Source organism: Lissotriton vulgaris, chromosome 11 (assembly GCF_964263255.1).
Source record: "Lissotriton vulgaris chromosome 11, aLisVul1.2, whole genome shotgun sequence".
Lineage (NCBI taxonomy): Eukaryota > Metazoa > Chordata > Amphibia > Caudata > Salamandridae > Lissotriton > Lissotriton vulgaris.
In genome coordinates this window covers 652,051,405-652,067,182 of record NC_141699.1, presented here as the reverse complement: position 1 = coordinate 652,067,182, position 15,778 = coordinate 652,051,405, and the positions used below count along the sequence as shown (strand labels likewise).

The 15,778-nt window shown below is 47.6% G+C and overlaps 1 protein-coding gene across 2 annotated transcripts in view; it reads right to left on the bottom strand.

Moving 5' to 3' along the window:
* The window catches only part of ADAM9 (ADAM metallopeptidase domain 9), a 563,447-nt gene that overhangs the window by 200,381 nt on the left and 347,288 nt on the right, over positions 1-15,778 (bottom strand). For both annotated transcript variants that reach the window (XM_086943740.1, XM_086943741.1), the window contains exon 14: positions 8,329-8,524. In XM_086943740.1, the coding sequence (XP_086799866.1) occupies positions 8,329-8,524 (196 nt within the window). The remainder of the gene's footprint in view (positions 1-8,328; positions 8,525-15,778) is intronic.

Sequence of the window (15,778 nt, the reverse complement as noted above, 5' to 3'; positions counted from 1 at the left end):
TCCATTATTGTGAACTAATGTGACATAAAAGGGAAATAGGGTAGCTTGAGGGCTCGAATTATCAGGTAGTGCTAGGCTTAGCTTTTTAAATTAGAGGCAGAATCAAATTCAGCAGTACAGATCACATTGTAAACTTTCACATCAACAATAAACCCATGGGTTATAAATAACCTAAGAAATACTTGTGGTTTTTGAGGGGGAAATATGGTGCTGAGAGGGTCCCTTGTTTACCATCAGGCTTGGGAATAATGATGGCGAGAAACATTTTGAATATTCTCCAACATATACAAGTGAGTTGATTTAGCTTTCTATGTTTTCTGTCACCTACCCTGACCCTTGAGTGGGTGTTTCAGGCATTTTTACATTCTAGGCCTGAATCAACAATACAAAATGATTAACTTGGATTTACAGCACAGTGCAAACAATCAAAATGTTACCTTGGAGGGGGCGTGGCCGACAGCATGGCCGTGTAAGTCGGAACCCTCCGTTGCTCCGGCAAGCCGACATGATCGGGCGATATTCCAGAGGTCCAGAGGTTCCGTTTTGGCGATTATTTGCCGCCCGAGGGTCTGGTCGAGCCCAGGGACTCTGTGGCTGAAAAGTACAAGTGGGGAAAACCTGTCTCGGGGCAGCGGTGTGCGGTGATCCTGACCGCCGCGGCTGGAGGTCCAAGATGGCGGCTTGCTAAGGAGATAGGAGGTACGGGCGGAGCTGCGGTCGAGAACAACGCTGAGGCCCAGCTGCGATAGCCACGCGGACAGAGGCACCCGATCCTGTCGTGGCCCCCTCGGGACTGCCTGTGGCGATCCCGGCGCTGTTGGGGACTTTATAGGGGCTGCGGGAAAGAGACTGGACCGGCCACCGTGAGCTCCCGGAGCAGAGGCCTGGGAGGAGGGTGCCTGACTCCTGGTAAAAGGCGGCATTGGCGCCCGCACCTGGCCCGGGCGGACACAGTAATAAAGAGACCCCCCAGGGGAGCTGTGGCCGTGAACGGAGAGGCGGAGGGTGGCTGCTGCCGTCGCTCTGAAGCAAGAGGAGGCAGGGCAGAGTGGCATGAGACAGTGCCCGGACTCTGGTGGCGGCCTATTGGAGTCTGTGGCAGCGCTGGCTGGAGCGGTGGTGTGAGGCCTACCAGGTGGTGCCAGACCTTAGAGGGCCCCATATAGCACCAAACGGCCTGAGGAAATCGAAATAGTCCGCATTGGGTCAGCAGCAGGACCAACTTGACCGGGGAGAAGCAGAGGGGACCGACCGCTTGAACTGCCCCGAAGACGTGACCAGAGGACTGGCCTCTGGCGCACGCACCCTCGGGAGGGCTCCAGTCTGTTGTGGGTCCCATTTTACCCGGTTTCGCTGTGGACCTGCACCGGCGTTGGGGACTGCGACCTCCACCCCTCCCTTCCACCCCTCCCTCTGGGGGTGGATAGAGGTGTACAGGCTGAGTGAGTACACGGACCGGCGGCCCAGTGCCTCGCCGGACTGCCGGGGGAGTGGATTTGAGGCTGAGACCCACGGGACGGGGTGCGGCGGAGGGGGAAACCGGATTGGAGAGGTTACCGTCGCATCTCCAGGCCTGTGGGGAACGTACAATGGGCAAAAAGGAGATGGCCGCCAGAACCCCCTGCCAGGGGACCTTGGATCGATACACGAATGCCCCCCCCCCCCACCTCCGAGGTGGCAGACCTCCCTGGACCGCAATCAGACATGACTCTGCTAATGGAAGCGATACAGGCGTCTAGAGCTGATATCCAGGCGTCGCGTGCGGCCATGGAGGTTAAAATTGGCGAGGTGGGCTCGGAGGTCACCCTGCTCCGGCAAGACTTCCGTAATTTAACAGAACGGGTGACCACGGCGGAAATGAGACTGGGGGAGGCGGAAGATATCATCCACAGCCTGAAGAAGGACGTTGCGGAGTTGCAGGCCTCACACAAGCAGCTCATGTGGAAGGTGGACGATGCAGAAAACAGTGCCCGCCGCAACAACCTCCGCTTTGTAGGTTTTAGAGAAGGAATTGAGGGGACAAGTATGACAGAGTTTCTGCACTCATGGCTGGTGCAGACCTTTCCAACTGCGAAATTTTCAAATTGCTTTGTGATTGAAAGGGCGCGCGCGCACCGGGCGCTGATGGCGAGGCCACTGGTGGGGGCGCGACCAAGAACGGTCATAGCCCGCTTCCTGAACTTTGCAGACCGGGATCTGATCTTACGAGAAGCCAGGAAACTAGGGGAGATGCGGCTGGAGAACGCGCAGATTATGATCTTCCTGGACTACAGCCAGGAGGTGCAGAAACAGAGACGCTCCTTTGATACGGTGAAGGCCAAACTGAGAGACTTGCGGATCCAGTATATGTTGCTCTTCCCGGCGAAACTGATAGTTATATATAAAGACAAGACTTACTTCTTTCTACACCCAGAGGACGGTGGCAGTGGCTGGAGGAGCGCCCCTCATTCCGGCGACCAGAGGGGGAGACACGTGGGTCGGCGACGGAAGGGGCCCCAGCCGGGTCTCAATGGGAGCGGCCGAAGAAGCAGCGAACGAGACGAGCGAGAGACAGTAGGAGGGTACAGACGACTCCCTACCCTGCACCTACCTCGGACAATCAGCAGAGACGGAACTCAGCATCCCCAGCCTTGAGAGATCCGGCGGGCTCTAGGTTACGCTGTCTTGCACGGAGAGCACGCTTGGAAGGGGAAGAGGATACTGGTGCCCACTCCTCAGAAGGGGAGGAACTTGAGGATCAATCCATACATCCGTTGGTGGCGGCGATCAAGGAGCTGGAGCAGGAAAAGGCCAAAGAGACAGGAGCATCCCAGGAGGACATTCAGGACTCGCATTCGTGAGCTTGGGGCGAACTGGACTGATAAAGATGCAGGCTTATAGCTGAGGAGCACGCAAGTTATTTCACCCCCCTATATTTTTAGCTTTTTTGTTCATTGCCAAAGTTATTTTTCTGTCTGTGAATGCATGGGCTCGAGATTAGTCCTGTGTTTTTCAGTTAGTAGTGCAGGAGTAATTAGTTAGGGGGTATTTTTGGGGTGGGCAACAGACCTTCTCTGCCTAGTCGTCCTGCACGCAGCCTTCTGCGATGATGGGATTGGCGGGAGGGGGAGGTGGGGAGGGGGGAGTTGGGGAAAGGTATAATTGTTTGTTTGGGGTGTCAAGAAAGGGATGAGAGGAGGGGTTCTGGTGCTCTGTAGGTGTTGGGGGGTGGGGGGGGGGGTTGCATGTCACATTGGTCACACGGACTCGCGACCTAGATGCTACGATGCCACTGACTTTATGCACATCGCGACATGACGCAGGGTCGGACCCAGGATAATACTATGGAGACGTCCTGGGCTCAAGGGTGGATCAAGATACTCACCTGGAATGTTAATTGACTGGGTAGTAAGATAAAGAGAGGGTTAGTCCATGATTACTTGAAACGAATGGGCCCTGATGTAATCCTGCTACAGGAAACACACCTACAGGGAACTAAGTGTGTTCTTTTTAGCTAGAGGACAGTATAAAGTGCTTGCGCACGCCGGTTTCACCAAAGGCTCCAGGGGGGTAGCCATACTGACTAAGAAGAATCCAAAATTTCAGATAGCGCAGACCTGGATAGATCCACAGGGGACATATGTGGGGGTGAGGGGACACTGGAGACGGAAGGAATACACTATCATCTCGGCCTATCCCCCACCGAAATTGCAAGTGTTTACACTTAAGGGAGTCACAGACATCCTCTTAAGCAGGTTAGACACCCAGCAGGTGCTAGGGGGCGACTTTAATGATGTGATGGCCCCGGGAAATGATAGGTCGGGGAAAAGAACCAGGGTCCAAACACCAACCCAGCTTTCCAAGACGATGACGGCGTTAGGGCTGCTAGATGTATGGAGATGGCTCCATCCTCAGACGAGGGCGTTTTCGTTCTTTTCTGGCGCACACAAAGTTTACTCAAGGCTGGATTATATCTTTATGGCACGAAATGTATTAACTCTACATGACACTGCAGAATAGCAGGCAAGAGGTATATCGGATCACTCGCTCCTGCTAGCGGTGGTGGTGGTGGTGGGGGGGGGGGGGGGGGGGGGGGGGGGTTAGGGGGGGGGTAGGGAGGGGAGAGGCAGGTCCTGGAGGTTGTCGGCTTCGGACTTGCAGAATGCAAATGTGCTAAAAGGCCTCCGGGCGGATGTAAAAGTCTATATTGCTAAGAATGAGGGCTCGGTCTCCTCAAGGGTGGTTTTTTGGGAAGCCCTTAAGGGGGTGATGCGAGATAGGGCGCAGAATAGACTGGCGGAGGAGAAGAGGAAGAGGCAGGAGGAAGCAAGGTCATTGGAAGCCCAGATATTGGCTTTGGAACGGGAGCATCAGCAAACTAGAGCAGAGAGGACCTTTAGACGCCTGCTGGATCTGCAGCGCCAGTATAGAGAATTGGTTATGGGGGAGGCTAAGATGCAGGCACTGGCGACGCTACATCGCTTATATGATGTAGGCGACAAGTCAGGGAAGTTGTTGGAGTGGCTCAGCAGAAAGGAGAGGGATGCAAGGTGGGTGGAGCACGTTAGAGATCCCCGGGGGAACTTGATGAGGACGGATGAACTGATAGCGGAAACATTGCTGAATACTATGAAACATTCTATGAAGCTAGGGACTTAGGGACGAAGAAGGATGCTCTCCGCTACATGGCGCATATTGAGCTCCCGGCTCTGACGGACGAGGATCAGAGAGATTTGGAGGGCGGCATCACACAAGATGAAGTTCAAAATAGCACTGGCTAGGCTCCGGGCGGGTTAGTCCCCGGGTCCCAATGGATTCCCGGCGGAAATTTTTAAAAGGACAGCGGATTTGCTGTTACGCCATATACTGGGGCTCTTTGAGGGGGCGGCCCAAGAGGGAGAGTTAACATCTGATCTCCTTTTGGCTACAATAATCCTGATACATAAGGAAGGTAAGCCGGTAGACGACTGTGCATCGTATCGCCCCATCTCCCTCTTAAACATGGAGGTGAAGTTACTAGCGACTATTTTGGCTCTCTGGATGCGGCGGGTGATATCAGGGTTGGTCCACCTTGACCAGACGGGTTTTCTCCCGGATAGAGCCACACGGTTAAATCTTCGTCGAACTCACAACTGGTTGCAGGAGGTGAGCACGAGGCGCAAACCCCATTTATTTCTGTCTTTAGATGCAGAAAAAGCGTATGATGCCGTCCACTGGCCGTTTCTTGAAGTGGTGTTACTCCGTTTTGGCTTCGGCCCCAAGTTTCGGAACTGGGTAAAGTTGCTCGATACTGATCCCAGAGCACAGGTTCAAGTCAATGGGACGCTGTCCAGGGACTTCCCGGTGCGACGGGGGACTCGACAGGGATGCCCGCTGTCTCCCCTGCTTTTTGCCCTTACTATAGAGGTTCTGGCATGTGCGGTTAGGCAAAATGGGGACATTCGGGGGTTCCGCCTAGGACAGACAGATACCGCAAAGGAGAAAATGTTGTTGTATGCGGACGATGTCCTCCTGTATATAACACACCCTGCCACTACGATAAGGGCACTCTTTACAGAACTGGATCGATACGGGGCCCGTGCAGGCTACCGAATAAATTGGCACAAGTCGATCCTATACGACCCCAAGGGCAGGGAGGCCTGGACAGTCCTACCGGGCAGGTTGCAGACTACAGACGAGGGGTTTGTATACTTGGGGGTATTTGTGACACTAGACAGGAACCTTTCCTATGAAAGGAACATTAAACGGATATCAAATAATTTTGTGGAGGACGCGGCCAGATGGAAGATGCTCCCCCTCACGATCTTGGGCCGTGCGGCCATGTTTAAAACGATGACACTCCCAAGGTATTTATATGCATTCCAAAATGAATACTGTCCCATCCCGCGACGGGTGTTCCTGGATATCAATGCGGAACTGAGGGCCTTCCTGTGGTTGGGTAAGCAGCCCCGGGTGGCATTAACGACCCTACACAGGCATCAATACAATGGTGGCATCTCACTGCCAAACATTGAGGCCTATTATTGGGCGGAACATCTGACCCCCATTAAGGACTGGATACATGCCCCAGCCACGCATCCTAACTACGCATTAGAGCGACACGGCATGGCGAAGCGCACAATCACTCACTATCTCTACTGGGGCGCGGGGAAAGCTAGACTGCTTTCCGCCACTAGGGTTACCCTGGATATCTGGGAACGGGCGATTAGGCATATAGGCTGGGAAAGGAAACAGACGAGGTAGACACCACTATGGCGGTGTGCCTGGTTGAGGGAACTATGTAAACTGTGGGGGTTCCAGAGGTGGGATGACATAGGGATATCGACACTAGGTGATGTGATGAAAAACGGGGCTCTGAAGTCTTACCAGGCCCTAAGGGCAGAATATGGACTATGCCGCACGCAATACTTTAAATACGCACAGTTGAAACACACTTGGAGGGCGGAGGGGACTCTAACAGGTACGCTCCCAGAGTATGCACCGCTCGAGGGACGACTTCTGCAGGAGCAGATCCCAAACAGGGCAGTCTCACTGACTTACAGAACGGTGATGGATAATATGCCGGATGGGCTGGTGAATCTTAAGAGGAAATGGGAGACTGATGTGGGAGAAATGGATACAGTGGATTGGGACACGGTTCTGATGCATCCGAGAGAGGTAGCCATTAAATCCCGCTTACGGCTTATCCAATACAATATCCTACATAGGACCTACTTTGACAGAGTGCGCTTACATAAAATGGGAAGGGCTGGAGACCCGAACTGCCTGCGCTGTGGCCGGGACGATGGGGATTTCTACCAGGTCATTTGGTCCTGCCCGGAAATTCAAACCTACTGGGTTGAGATCCTGAGGGAACTGGGGGAGACCACTCTGCCGCTAGAACCCAAACTGGTCTTATTAGGCATGACTAACGAGGTAGACCTGACCCGCCCATTGTTGATTTTCCTAGCACTGGCTTTGGTGGTTGACAAGAGAGATGTGGCAAGAAGATGGGGGGTAGCCACTTTGCCACAGTTGGAGGAATGGAGGAGAGGGATGGACTTATATATGGCAGCTGAAAGGGTCACGTATAAGGCACGGGGATGCACTAAAAAGTTTGGCAGAGTATGGGCAAATGGCGTAGATATCATGGTTTGGATGGAGGGCTCTGAGCTTGCAGGGACTCAACAGTATCCCACATGGGACAGGAGAGAGGGTGTTGCGGGACAGTATGATGTACTAGGGGAAGGTCAGAGACGAAAATGGAGGCGTTTAGCTAGGGTGGACGAGAATGACTTGTTTTTAATGATGAATCATGGAGGGTGGGTGCGGAAGGGTGGGGTGTGTTGATCAATGCTGACATGCTCGTTATGTACATATACAATAAAATGCAAATAAAAAAATAAAAAAATAAAAAATATGTTACCTTGGAAAACGCTTTATGGTAATTGGGCAAGGTGTACAACTGAATGTGTGATGGTATTCCATAAGTCGGAATCACGCTGTGCCTTCACAGCGCTGTCATTAGAACAAATGCATCTTTAGTACGCATTTGTTCAGCATGCAAGTCGTTAGAACGACTTGCCTTGGGGCGGGGGGGGCGCTAGATTTTTAGAGTAGGTTAATTTACTATTCCAACTCCAGTAAGCGCAACAGTAGGGAAGTTGTTAGACTTTAAATCCAACACCATTACACCAATGCGCCGGGCAAGTCGTTATAATGACTTGCCTTATGTGTGCTGAACGAATGCGTACTGAAGCCGCTGTCGGTCTGTTGCCGGCGCTGTAAAGGCACAGCGGGATTCCAGCTTCGGTCTCAAGGACGTTTCCTGTAAAACTACCTACAAATGTAGCAATGCTTCACTAACAAAAGCTCATTCACTTTTATGGCTCTAAATCCCCTCAAGTATATGACTTAACCAATGCACAATTACCATACGAAGGTCTGTGAGCGTTTGCACAACACAAACGTTAGATATAAAGCATCATCCAGTGATTTTATTATTAGATAGAGAAAACGTTTTTTCATTACATACTTGAAACTGTTAAAATCAAAACAATCACAGATCCAATGATGAAAACAAAGAATCAACTACATTCATTCACTCTGCCTAAAAAACAAGATATGGTAATTTAAGAAACAAAATTCATATTTCTTCATAAATGATGGCTCTGCTTACTTATTCTTAATAAAGATCATAACATGTATCCTCATGTAGCCTCGGCTTTGTCTAGGCCAGGTTACACAATCATCATTGTATTTGTATATGTTTGATGTTAACAATTTTTGTATGTAATAATAAGTAGACATTACAGAAACGTATAATATAGTCTTCATTGATATATATAGCTGCACATGAGAGACACTTACTTGAGCCAAAGATCGCCTGGCACTGGGCATCATAGTACTGACAAATGCCATTGTAACAATAGGATTTATTGGTCTGACAAGGATGTCCATTCTGAATAAAGACATCAGGTTGGCAAAATGGGGATGAGCCATTGCAATATTCTGGAAGATCACATTCATTAGAACTTGACCGACATTCTGTGCCACCAGGAACGAACTAAAGGACAAAAAGAAAAAGTCTATTGTAAAAGTGCCAGTTTAAGACTGAAAACAATTCTATATATTTTTTCACAACTGCTTTCAGTCTCGCACTTTGACCGGTGGCCTAAACATATACACCAGCCCAATCATCCACAATTCTACGTTTGGTGTGTTTGAGCAGAAGCACATGGGTCAGAGAGATTGACTCACAGGAGGACTGTGGTTGAGAATGCAATCACCGCACAAATCCTAAGAAATTAAGGGTCAGTAATCCTATAGCGGAATACATATTTTGAAATAATTTCATGTTTTTCAGGTCTTTCACAACACAGTTATCTTTGTCCCGGGATAGAATGTAGTATATGTGTGTGATAAAGTAAGCACATTAATTAATGTCTTAGTATTCCAAAATAAGCAGTAAGGCAGACCTTCATTTTTGGCATTAGTAACTTGTTTTGACAAAGTTAAAAACAAAATGTTTACTGCCAATTGAGCACCCTTGGACTAACTCTTTCTGGTCGAATATCATCAGGCTAAATAAACAAGCATTTCTAATGCAATAGGTCTCGCATTTCCGAGAGTTTGAGCTATTGGTTTTGGATTTGGACAATCGCTTTAATTTATGTGCTGTTTTTAAAACAGATAAATAAATGGCATTGTCATTTACAATGCCAATAGCTTAAACTCTCGCAATTGAGAGAACTATTGCAATGCACATACAGCCCTCCCAGGCTTTGTGTACACTTGTGACGTGCATGCTAGCAACATGCAAGGTATTAGGGAATGTGGAATAAGTGGATAACACAATAATCGATTGCGCACTACTTCAGTTACTCTCCATGGATATATTTGATTCCCCCCCTCTCAATAGCTAGTCACCAACTGTTTGGCTGCAAGTAATTGTTTGCTATCATGTGTAAAACATCAACACACTCGTACTCTCTCTAAGCAAATTTAAACAATTTAAACGCAAGCTAAAGCTTATTTACATGCAGGTGATTTAGCTAGGATCAACATTTCTGGGGTGTCCTCGACCTGCCAACCATCACGTGGAACCCAGACCTCGAAAGATTTATAAAGTAATCGCATTTCTTTAAAAAAAAAACAACATACATACCAGAGGGGAAAACGCATTTTTTGCAAAAGAACTTAAAACACATACTGAAAACGATTACCACAAGTCCAAATGCGGGTATGTGTAGAGTGTTGTAGTGCCTCCACGGTGTCAGAAACTCATTTGAAATACTTTTCACCTCATTACCCTGAGACATCATGTCTCACACATTGGATATTAGTCGCACTCTCTGCCAGACTCATTTGACTTTTCGCAACAAGGTTCATACCTTGCATCCACATGTTTTCTAGCATGAGCCCTTGGCAGGAAGCCAAAGAATTGCAAACATATAAACTGCTGGCCACATACATCAGCGATCAGCAGTTGGAAGCACCGTCAAAACACTTTTCAGCTCTGCGATCGACCCAAAAGTGAAGCTCCCGTAACACAAGGGCTGCCACAGCTGTGCATAGAGGCCTTTTACTGGCGGAGGTTCCAGATCCCTGCTCTAGAGGATCATAGAGGAGTAAAGAGGACTTGTAAGCATTACCTTGACGTTAGAACTGGATCACAAAATAAATGAACAACACACCCCCCGCATTCAAAGGAACTGACCCCGCTACCTCCAATACACAGGGACTGCTGCTGGAGGAAGTGCGGGACACGTTCACACCGGCTCTCTAAGAGGGATTCCCTGGTCACGTTCCCCAGGATGGACATCCTGCTTCTCTAGGCCCTTCAAACGCTCTTCAACTCCCTGCCATTCGGACATCATCCATACATAAAAACGCTACTGCCTGGGACTGTAAAGGATGATCATCTGTCGGCCCCAGTGTACACATACCTGCCGCAAGCCAGAAGAACCTAAAGGAACAGCAGCGGCAGTGGGCGGAGTGGGCCGGGGCGTCGCAACTATAATATCAAAGCATAATTACATAGCTGCATTTGCAGTCCTATTACACTCCGGGCCCAAGTCATAAAGCTTATTTACATTTTCTGAGTGTTCTTTTTTGTACTCCCAGAGGTTTTGTGTTACAAGAGGCCCAAATTAAGAGTCACATTTAAAGTAAAAAAATAAAACGTCATACACTTTTTATAAATTAAAACAAAATAACAAGAGGAAAAATGCGCATGGAGTTTCCAAGATAGGTGAAATGTTAACAGACTAGTAAGCTCCCATTTTATAACTCAAGAGATATAAGAAAAATTAGAAATGCGTCTGGGAAAAATTGTGCTCGCAGTCAAATTTCATTAGATACCTCTTCAATACAGCATTTGATCTAAATGGTCACTAGAAAGGCAGATTATGAAAAAAAACAAAAAAGAAGGAAGATCACTTCAGAGTTTTCATCTCACGGAAACAGTCTGAAACGGTCTGTGAATCACTCCCTTTAGCGTTACAAGGAACACATTAAGCTTATGTCTTACATGACACAGTCCAGCTCTCTTTGAGATCTTGTTTATGTCCTTGAATCGACCTACTACTTGAATTACTGACTGCTACCATAAATGAACCTCAGACAGAGTTACAGCGAAACCGAAAGCAGTTCTCAGGACTGGGCTGCGACTGAGGGCGGGGGCTCCCCGCGCATCCGCGCTCTTTGCTGGAGAGGGAGCCCCGGCGCTAAGGCAGCTGAAGTCCCGGGTCCCGTCCCGAGTGACCACCAGCGCTGTGGAGCTCCCACGCCGAGACACACCCAATGGCTGCCGAGGAAGAGAGGGACACGGACGAGGCAGAAAGAGCACGGTGAGGGGGGTGGGGGGTTGTATCTGTGTGTGTGTGCGCGCCCGTGAGTGGTGGGGGTGCGTGCGTGGCTGTGTGGGGGTGGGGGGGGGGTGCGTGTGTGGCTGTGTGTGCGTGCGCTTGTATGTCCCTGCGTCTGTGTGTGTGCCTGCCTGCGTGTGTGGCTGACTGCGTGTTTAGGTGAGAATCAGAGGCAGGGGATGTGCACGGCGCCGGCTGGGCGTGCGCGCCCACGAGGTGAAATCGCCGATGGAAAGCGCGTGCACATCCCCGGTCTCACATTCATCGGAACACGCCAACAAAAGATGTCTTCGCAGACAAAAGCATGCTTCGCATGCTTTTTAGGTCTGCTCGACCTAAAAAGATACACACCACAGTTTGTTATCCACCTTTTACAATGAAAGATTTATAATAGATACTACAAGAGATGATGCTGTGCTGATCCCCGTAAGAAGGTAGGGCACTGAATTTGAAGCCTGCAAAGAGCTCAAGAAATTTCATGAGCATTTGAAGAATCCTGAAGATGAGTGGGATATTTGGTGGACCTTGATGACTGAAAGGGAAGGAACGTTGGGCTGTTCAAAAGAAAACACCGGATCAAGGCAGCTAGTCAGACCAATTGAACAACTCAGTTTGCTACACAGCTTACAATACACAAACCGCTCATGGAGGGGATCTGTCATTGCATTTGAAGTGTGATCTTGAAAGGGGACTATTGTACCACAAGTTGTCTGGTTGGAAGAAGATGCAGAATCACTATGGCAGTGACCTCGAAAATAAATGAGATATTGGGACCGAACACTCTGTCAACAGACAATTGGCTTCTTCCTTTACTCTATTTAATCAGTTGAGGATCACTGCTGAGTATCATTCTATTGATTACGACAGAGTGAGAGCTGTGTAAACATGCAAAGACGGCAGGCGAGTTGACGCCTGCTGGGTAGCCTGCTCCATTCCATTATATCCTACTCTATATTGAGAATACTGAAATCTCGGCATAGTCATGCTTGCTGTGGCCATCACTTCTGCACCGGTCTGTAATTTATGTTTTCTGCTGTTTTGGGAACTTGGCTCCATAGGCCTCATCTGGGCCCTCACAGGTTTTTGCGGTTCTTGTTTGGGGCTGCCTGTTTATATCTAATCACTTCATTTGAATTGTTGTGATATTCTAAGAGTGACGCACTCTAAGAATGACAGAATAATTGTAATATTACAAAGTACTGACATCCCGTGAATAAAGGTGGGCCTTATGGCTTTTGACTATCAGATAACTTGCTTATTTATTTTCCTCCAGATGACCTCGGGATAGCCTGGATCCCACTAATCGCAAGAGGACGATTTACCAAGGGATTTGGGCGAGATAAGAGAGAGATGCAGTTACCTTTTGTGTATGTGTGAGATGCTATCCACAGAGGAGGAACCTGTATTATTAAATCATGTTGGCATATCTAAATTCTCTCCCATGAGCATGATGCAGGTGTTCTTTTGTCAATAGTATGATGAATGTTGCTCAAGTTACTTTAAGCAACACTAGTGATACTGTAATAACATTGTAGCATAACACATAAATGTGTGATGTCATCTTAAATGTATGTTTATCTTGTTTCTTTTAAACATAGGTCATAAGTATTTCTTCAGACGATTCCTAAGGAAGGGATGTAAGTCTTTAATGACAACAATCTTTGTTGTTTTATCACTGAAGGAAAATCACGTTTATGGGAGCACACAGTATTACCTTAATAGAAAAGGATACCCTCACATAAGTAGATTAGGTCCTTTTCAAGGTTCTGACGAATTGCCATAGATCCTTAGGGACTGTATGGGCAAGGCACATGTTGACCACTTTGTGAGATTATAAGGAACATGATTGTCCCGCATATTCCCTCTTGTTTTAATCTTTAACACAGGCCCCAATGACAAATGGAGTAAATAGGGTCTCCATAGTTAATTTATACATTAAATCGCTCACCAACCACCTTTATATTTCTACTTATCATCTTTTTTCCTCCTACTTACATTTTAGAACTGCAGCCCCGGAGGCCATTATTCACAAAAGATCTCTGGCAAAGGGCCCACCTGAGGAGCCTGTTGGGCAATGCAGTGCTGGCCCAACAAGGAGAACAGCCCGATGATGAAGCATACCACCTTCTGGTTGGTGAAGGCTTGGCTCTGAGAAGTTAATGCTTTTAATGACCAAATAGGGGTGAGATATCGAATATAGTAAATTCAGAATGGTATACTGCGCTCGTTACTGGTAAAACGATCTAGCCAGGGTCCACGCCCTCTGCCACTTTGGGGTGTACCCACGGTTTGTGATCCACCAGGTACCACTGGCTGAGCTTGTCTGACCCGGCTCTCAATGATTCCAACACAATCAAGAAGATGCCCTGACAACCACCTCCAAAGGCATTGTATCTCCATGGGACAGGTCCCAGGCCCCAGTACCAAGGACCTCACTCCACCTTTCTTGCAGCACTACAAGGCACTGGTGTTGCCCTTGAGAACCTGTACCAGCGTAATCTTCACAGACAGTAGGAAGGCCTTCAATACTAGGCAAAAGGCCCACAACACTAACAGATTGATATGGACGCAGGTTTTACCTGGTGACCAGAGTTTAATCTCAGTCCTCTGAGCTCCACCTCTCACTAATGGCCTCCCCAAGCCAGCCATGATGCATCCCTCACCCCCATAAGTTCTGGGTGGGAGAGGGGTCTGCCGCTGATTAGGTTGAAGTTGAGTAGCTACCACTCCTCTAAAAAATGGATGACATCCAACAGGTTTTCTTGGTGCTAGGCCCACTGAGACTTCAGATCCCATGCAGAGCCTGCATATGACACCTAGAGAAGTGGACCAGAAGGATTTATGAGGCTAGCAGGCCAGGAAACCTCAGAACTACTCCCACCAAGATACAGAATCAAGGATGGAGGAATCAGGATCATAGCCTGGATTTTGTTGAATTGTGAAATTTTGGTTATAATATTAACCATGACTGCAGATATCATCCAATATGGGTATACTTATTGTGTCCTATTTAGCTAAACCAGTCACATGTGATTTTTAGGCCAGCCATCACCAACCCACTCAGGGATTTGTTTCATTAATGCCGTTTTCCAACCAAGGTTTGCCTTTGCAGTCAGTCATGTCCTCACTGCTGACAGTATGTGGTCAAGCAGACGACTGAGCCTCCTAGTCCCACACAAAGCTGCCATATAACCCTAGCTCTCTATCACATCTATCTTTTGTAATAAATGGTTCTGCCTGCAATAAGAAGGTCCATTCATTCACCACTAATAGTTAAGAATCCCAATATTCATGGAAATGTGGTTGTGCTATACTTTCTTCACAGACTCTCGGTCACATTATGCATAGATAAATCTTAGAACAGCCACCCCACATCAATGTGCACATTTCAGCATCAAGTTTCTTTAAAAAAACTCTTTGTGTATCCAATAGGCTCTATTCTGAAATAAATATAGAAACTTGAGAAACGTTATCTTTTTATAAAGAGTTGGTTGGCCCAGAAAAGAAAGCTATAATTTCTGCAAAATGCTGTAGGTTTTTTGCGAAATTTCTTGAGCATACCACCGAGATTAAAGACTTCTTGTTTATCACGTGTGTTATATTACTCATAGGTGTTTAAAGCCTTTCTCTTCTACATAAAAAGGCATTGGAAGTGGATCTTGATACTATGCAATCATGGGGAATTAGAAAGATTTTTTTCTCAATTAGTCTTGAAGCCATGGTATTGTCTATAGTTGTTTTAAGGTCAGCAATATAAATAAGGATGTCATCAGCCAGATAGATAACTGTTCATCCCCCTGCAATGTCCCATTGGAGATCCCTGACTAAGGCATCCTGCCTAAACCAGCATTCCAATGGCTCTAGGGCTAAGAAAATTGAGAACTTGGGACAACCCTATCTCATACCTTAGTGTGAAAGACTCCAATATCGCACCAATGATCCACGCTCTAGCTATTGGTTTTATGTGTAGTAGTCCATACTGGAAAAAAGCAATGAACCAAAGTCAGTTTTTGGCAGGATTGCAATCATATATTGCCAATAAACAAAGTCATAGGCTTTGGCTGCATCCAGTAAAAGAATCGCAGCTCCTCTCATACCAATGTTGGAATAGTATGCTTGGCCAATGAATAACCTTGTGAGATCACAATAGGTAACTGAAAGATAATCCACCTTCCCGTAACTAGCATTTGTTTAGCAATAGCATTTAGGAGCTTCATAAACATCCAGCTTTCCTGTTGGAAAGTGCATTTTTCTATGCAGTCAAAAACAATTTGGTTGTTGCAAGACAGGAAGAATTATCTACTGGGTGAGATAAAATAGTTTCCAAACCTCAAGAGTAAAAGAAGGGAATGCCTTTGTATTCCTATGCCTCTTTATGGAGAACTGAAGATTTTTTGGAAAGTGAACATGATTAGATCTTTATTACGAAGATGATGGCCAGGGTTGGATTG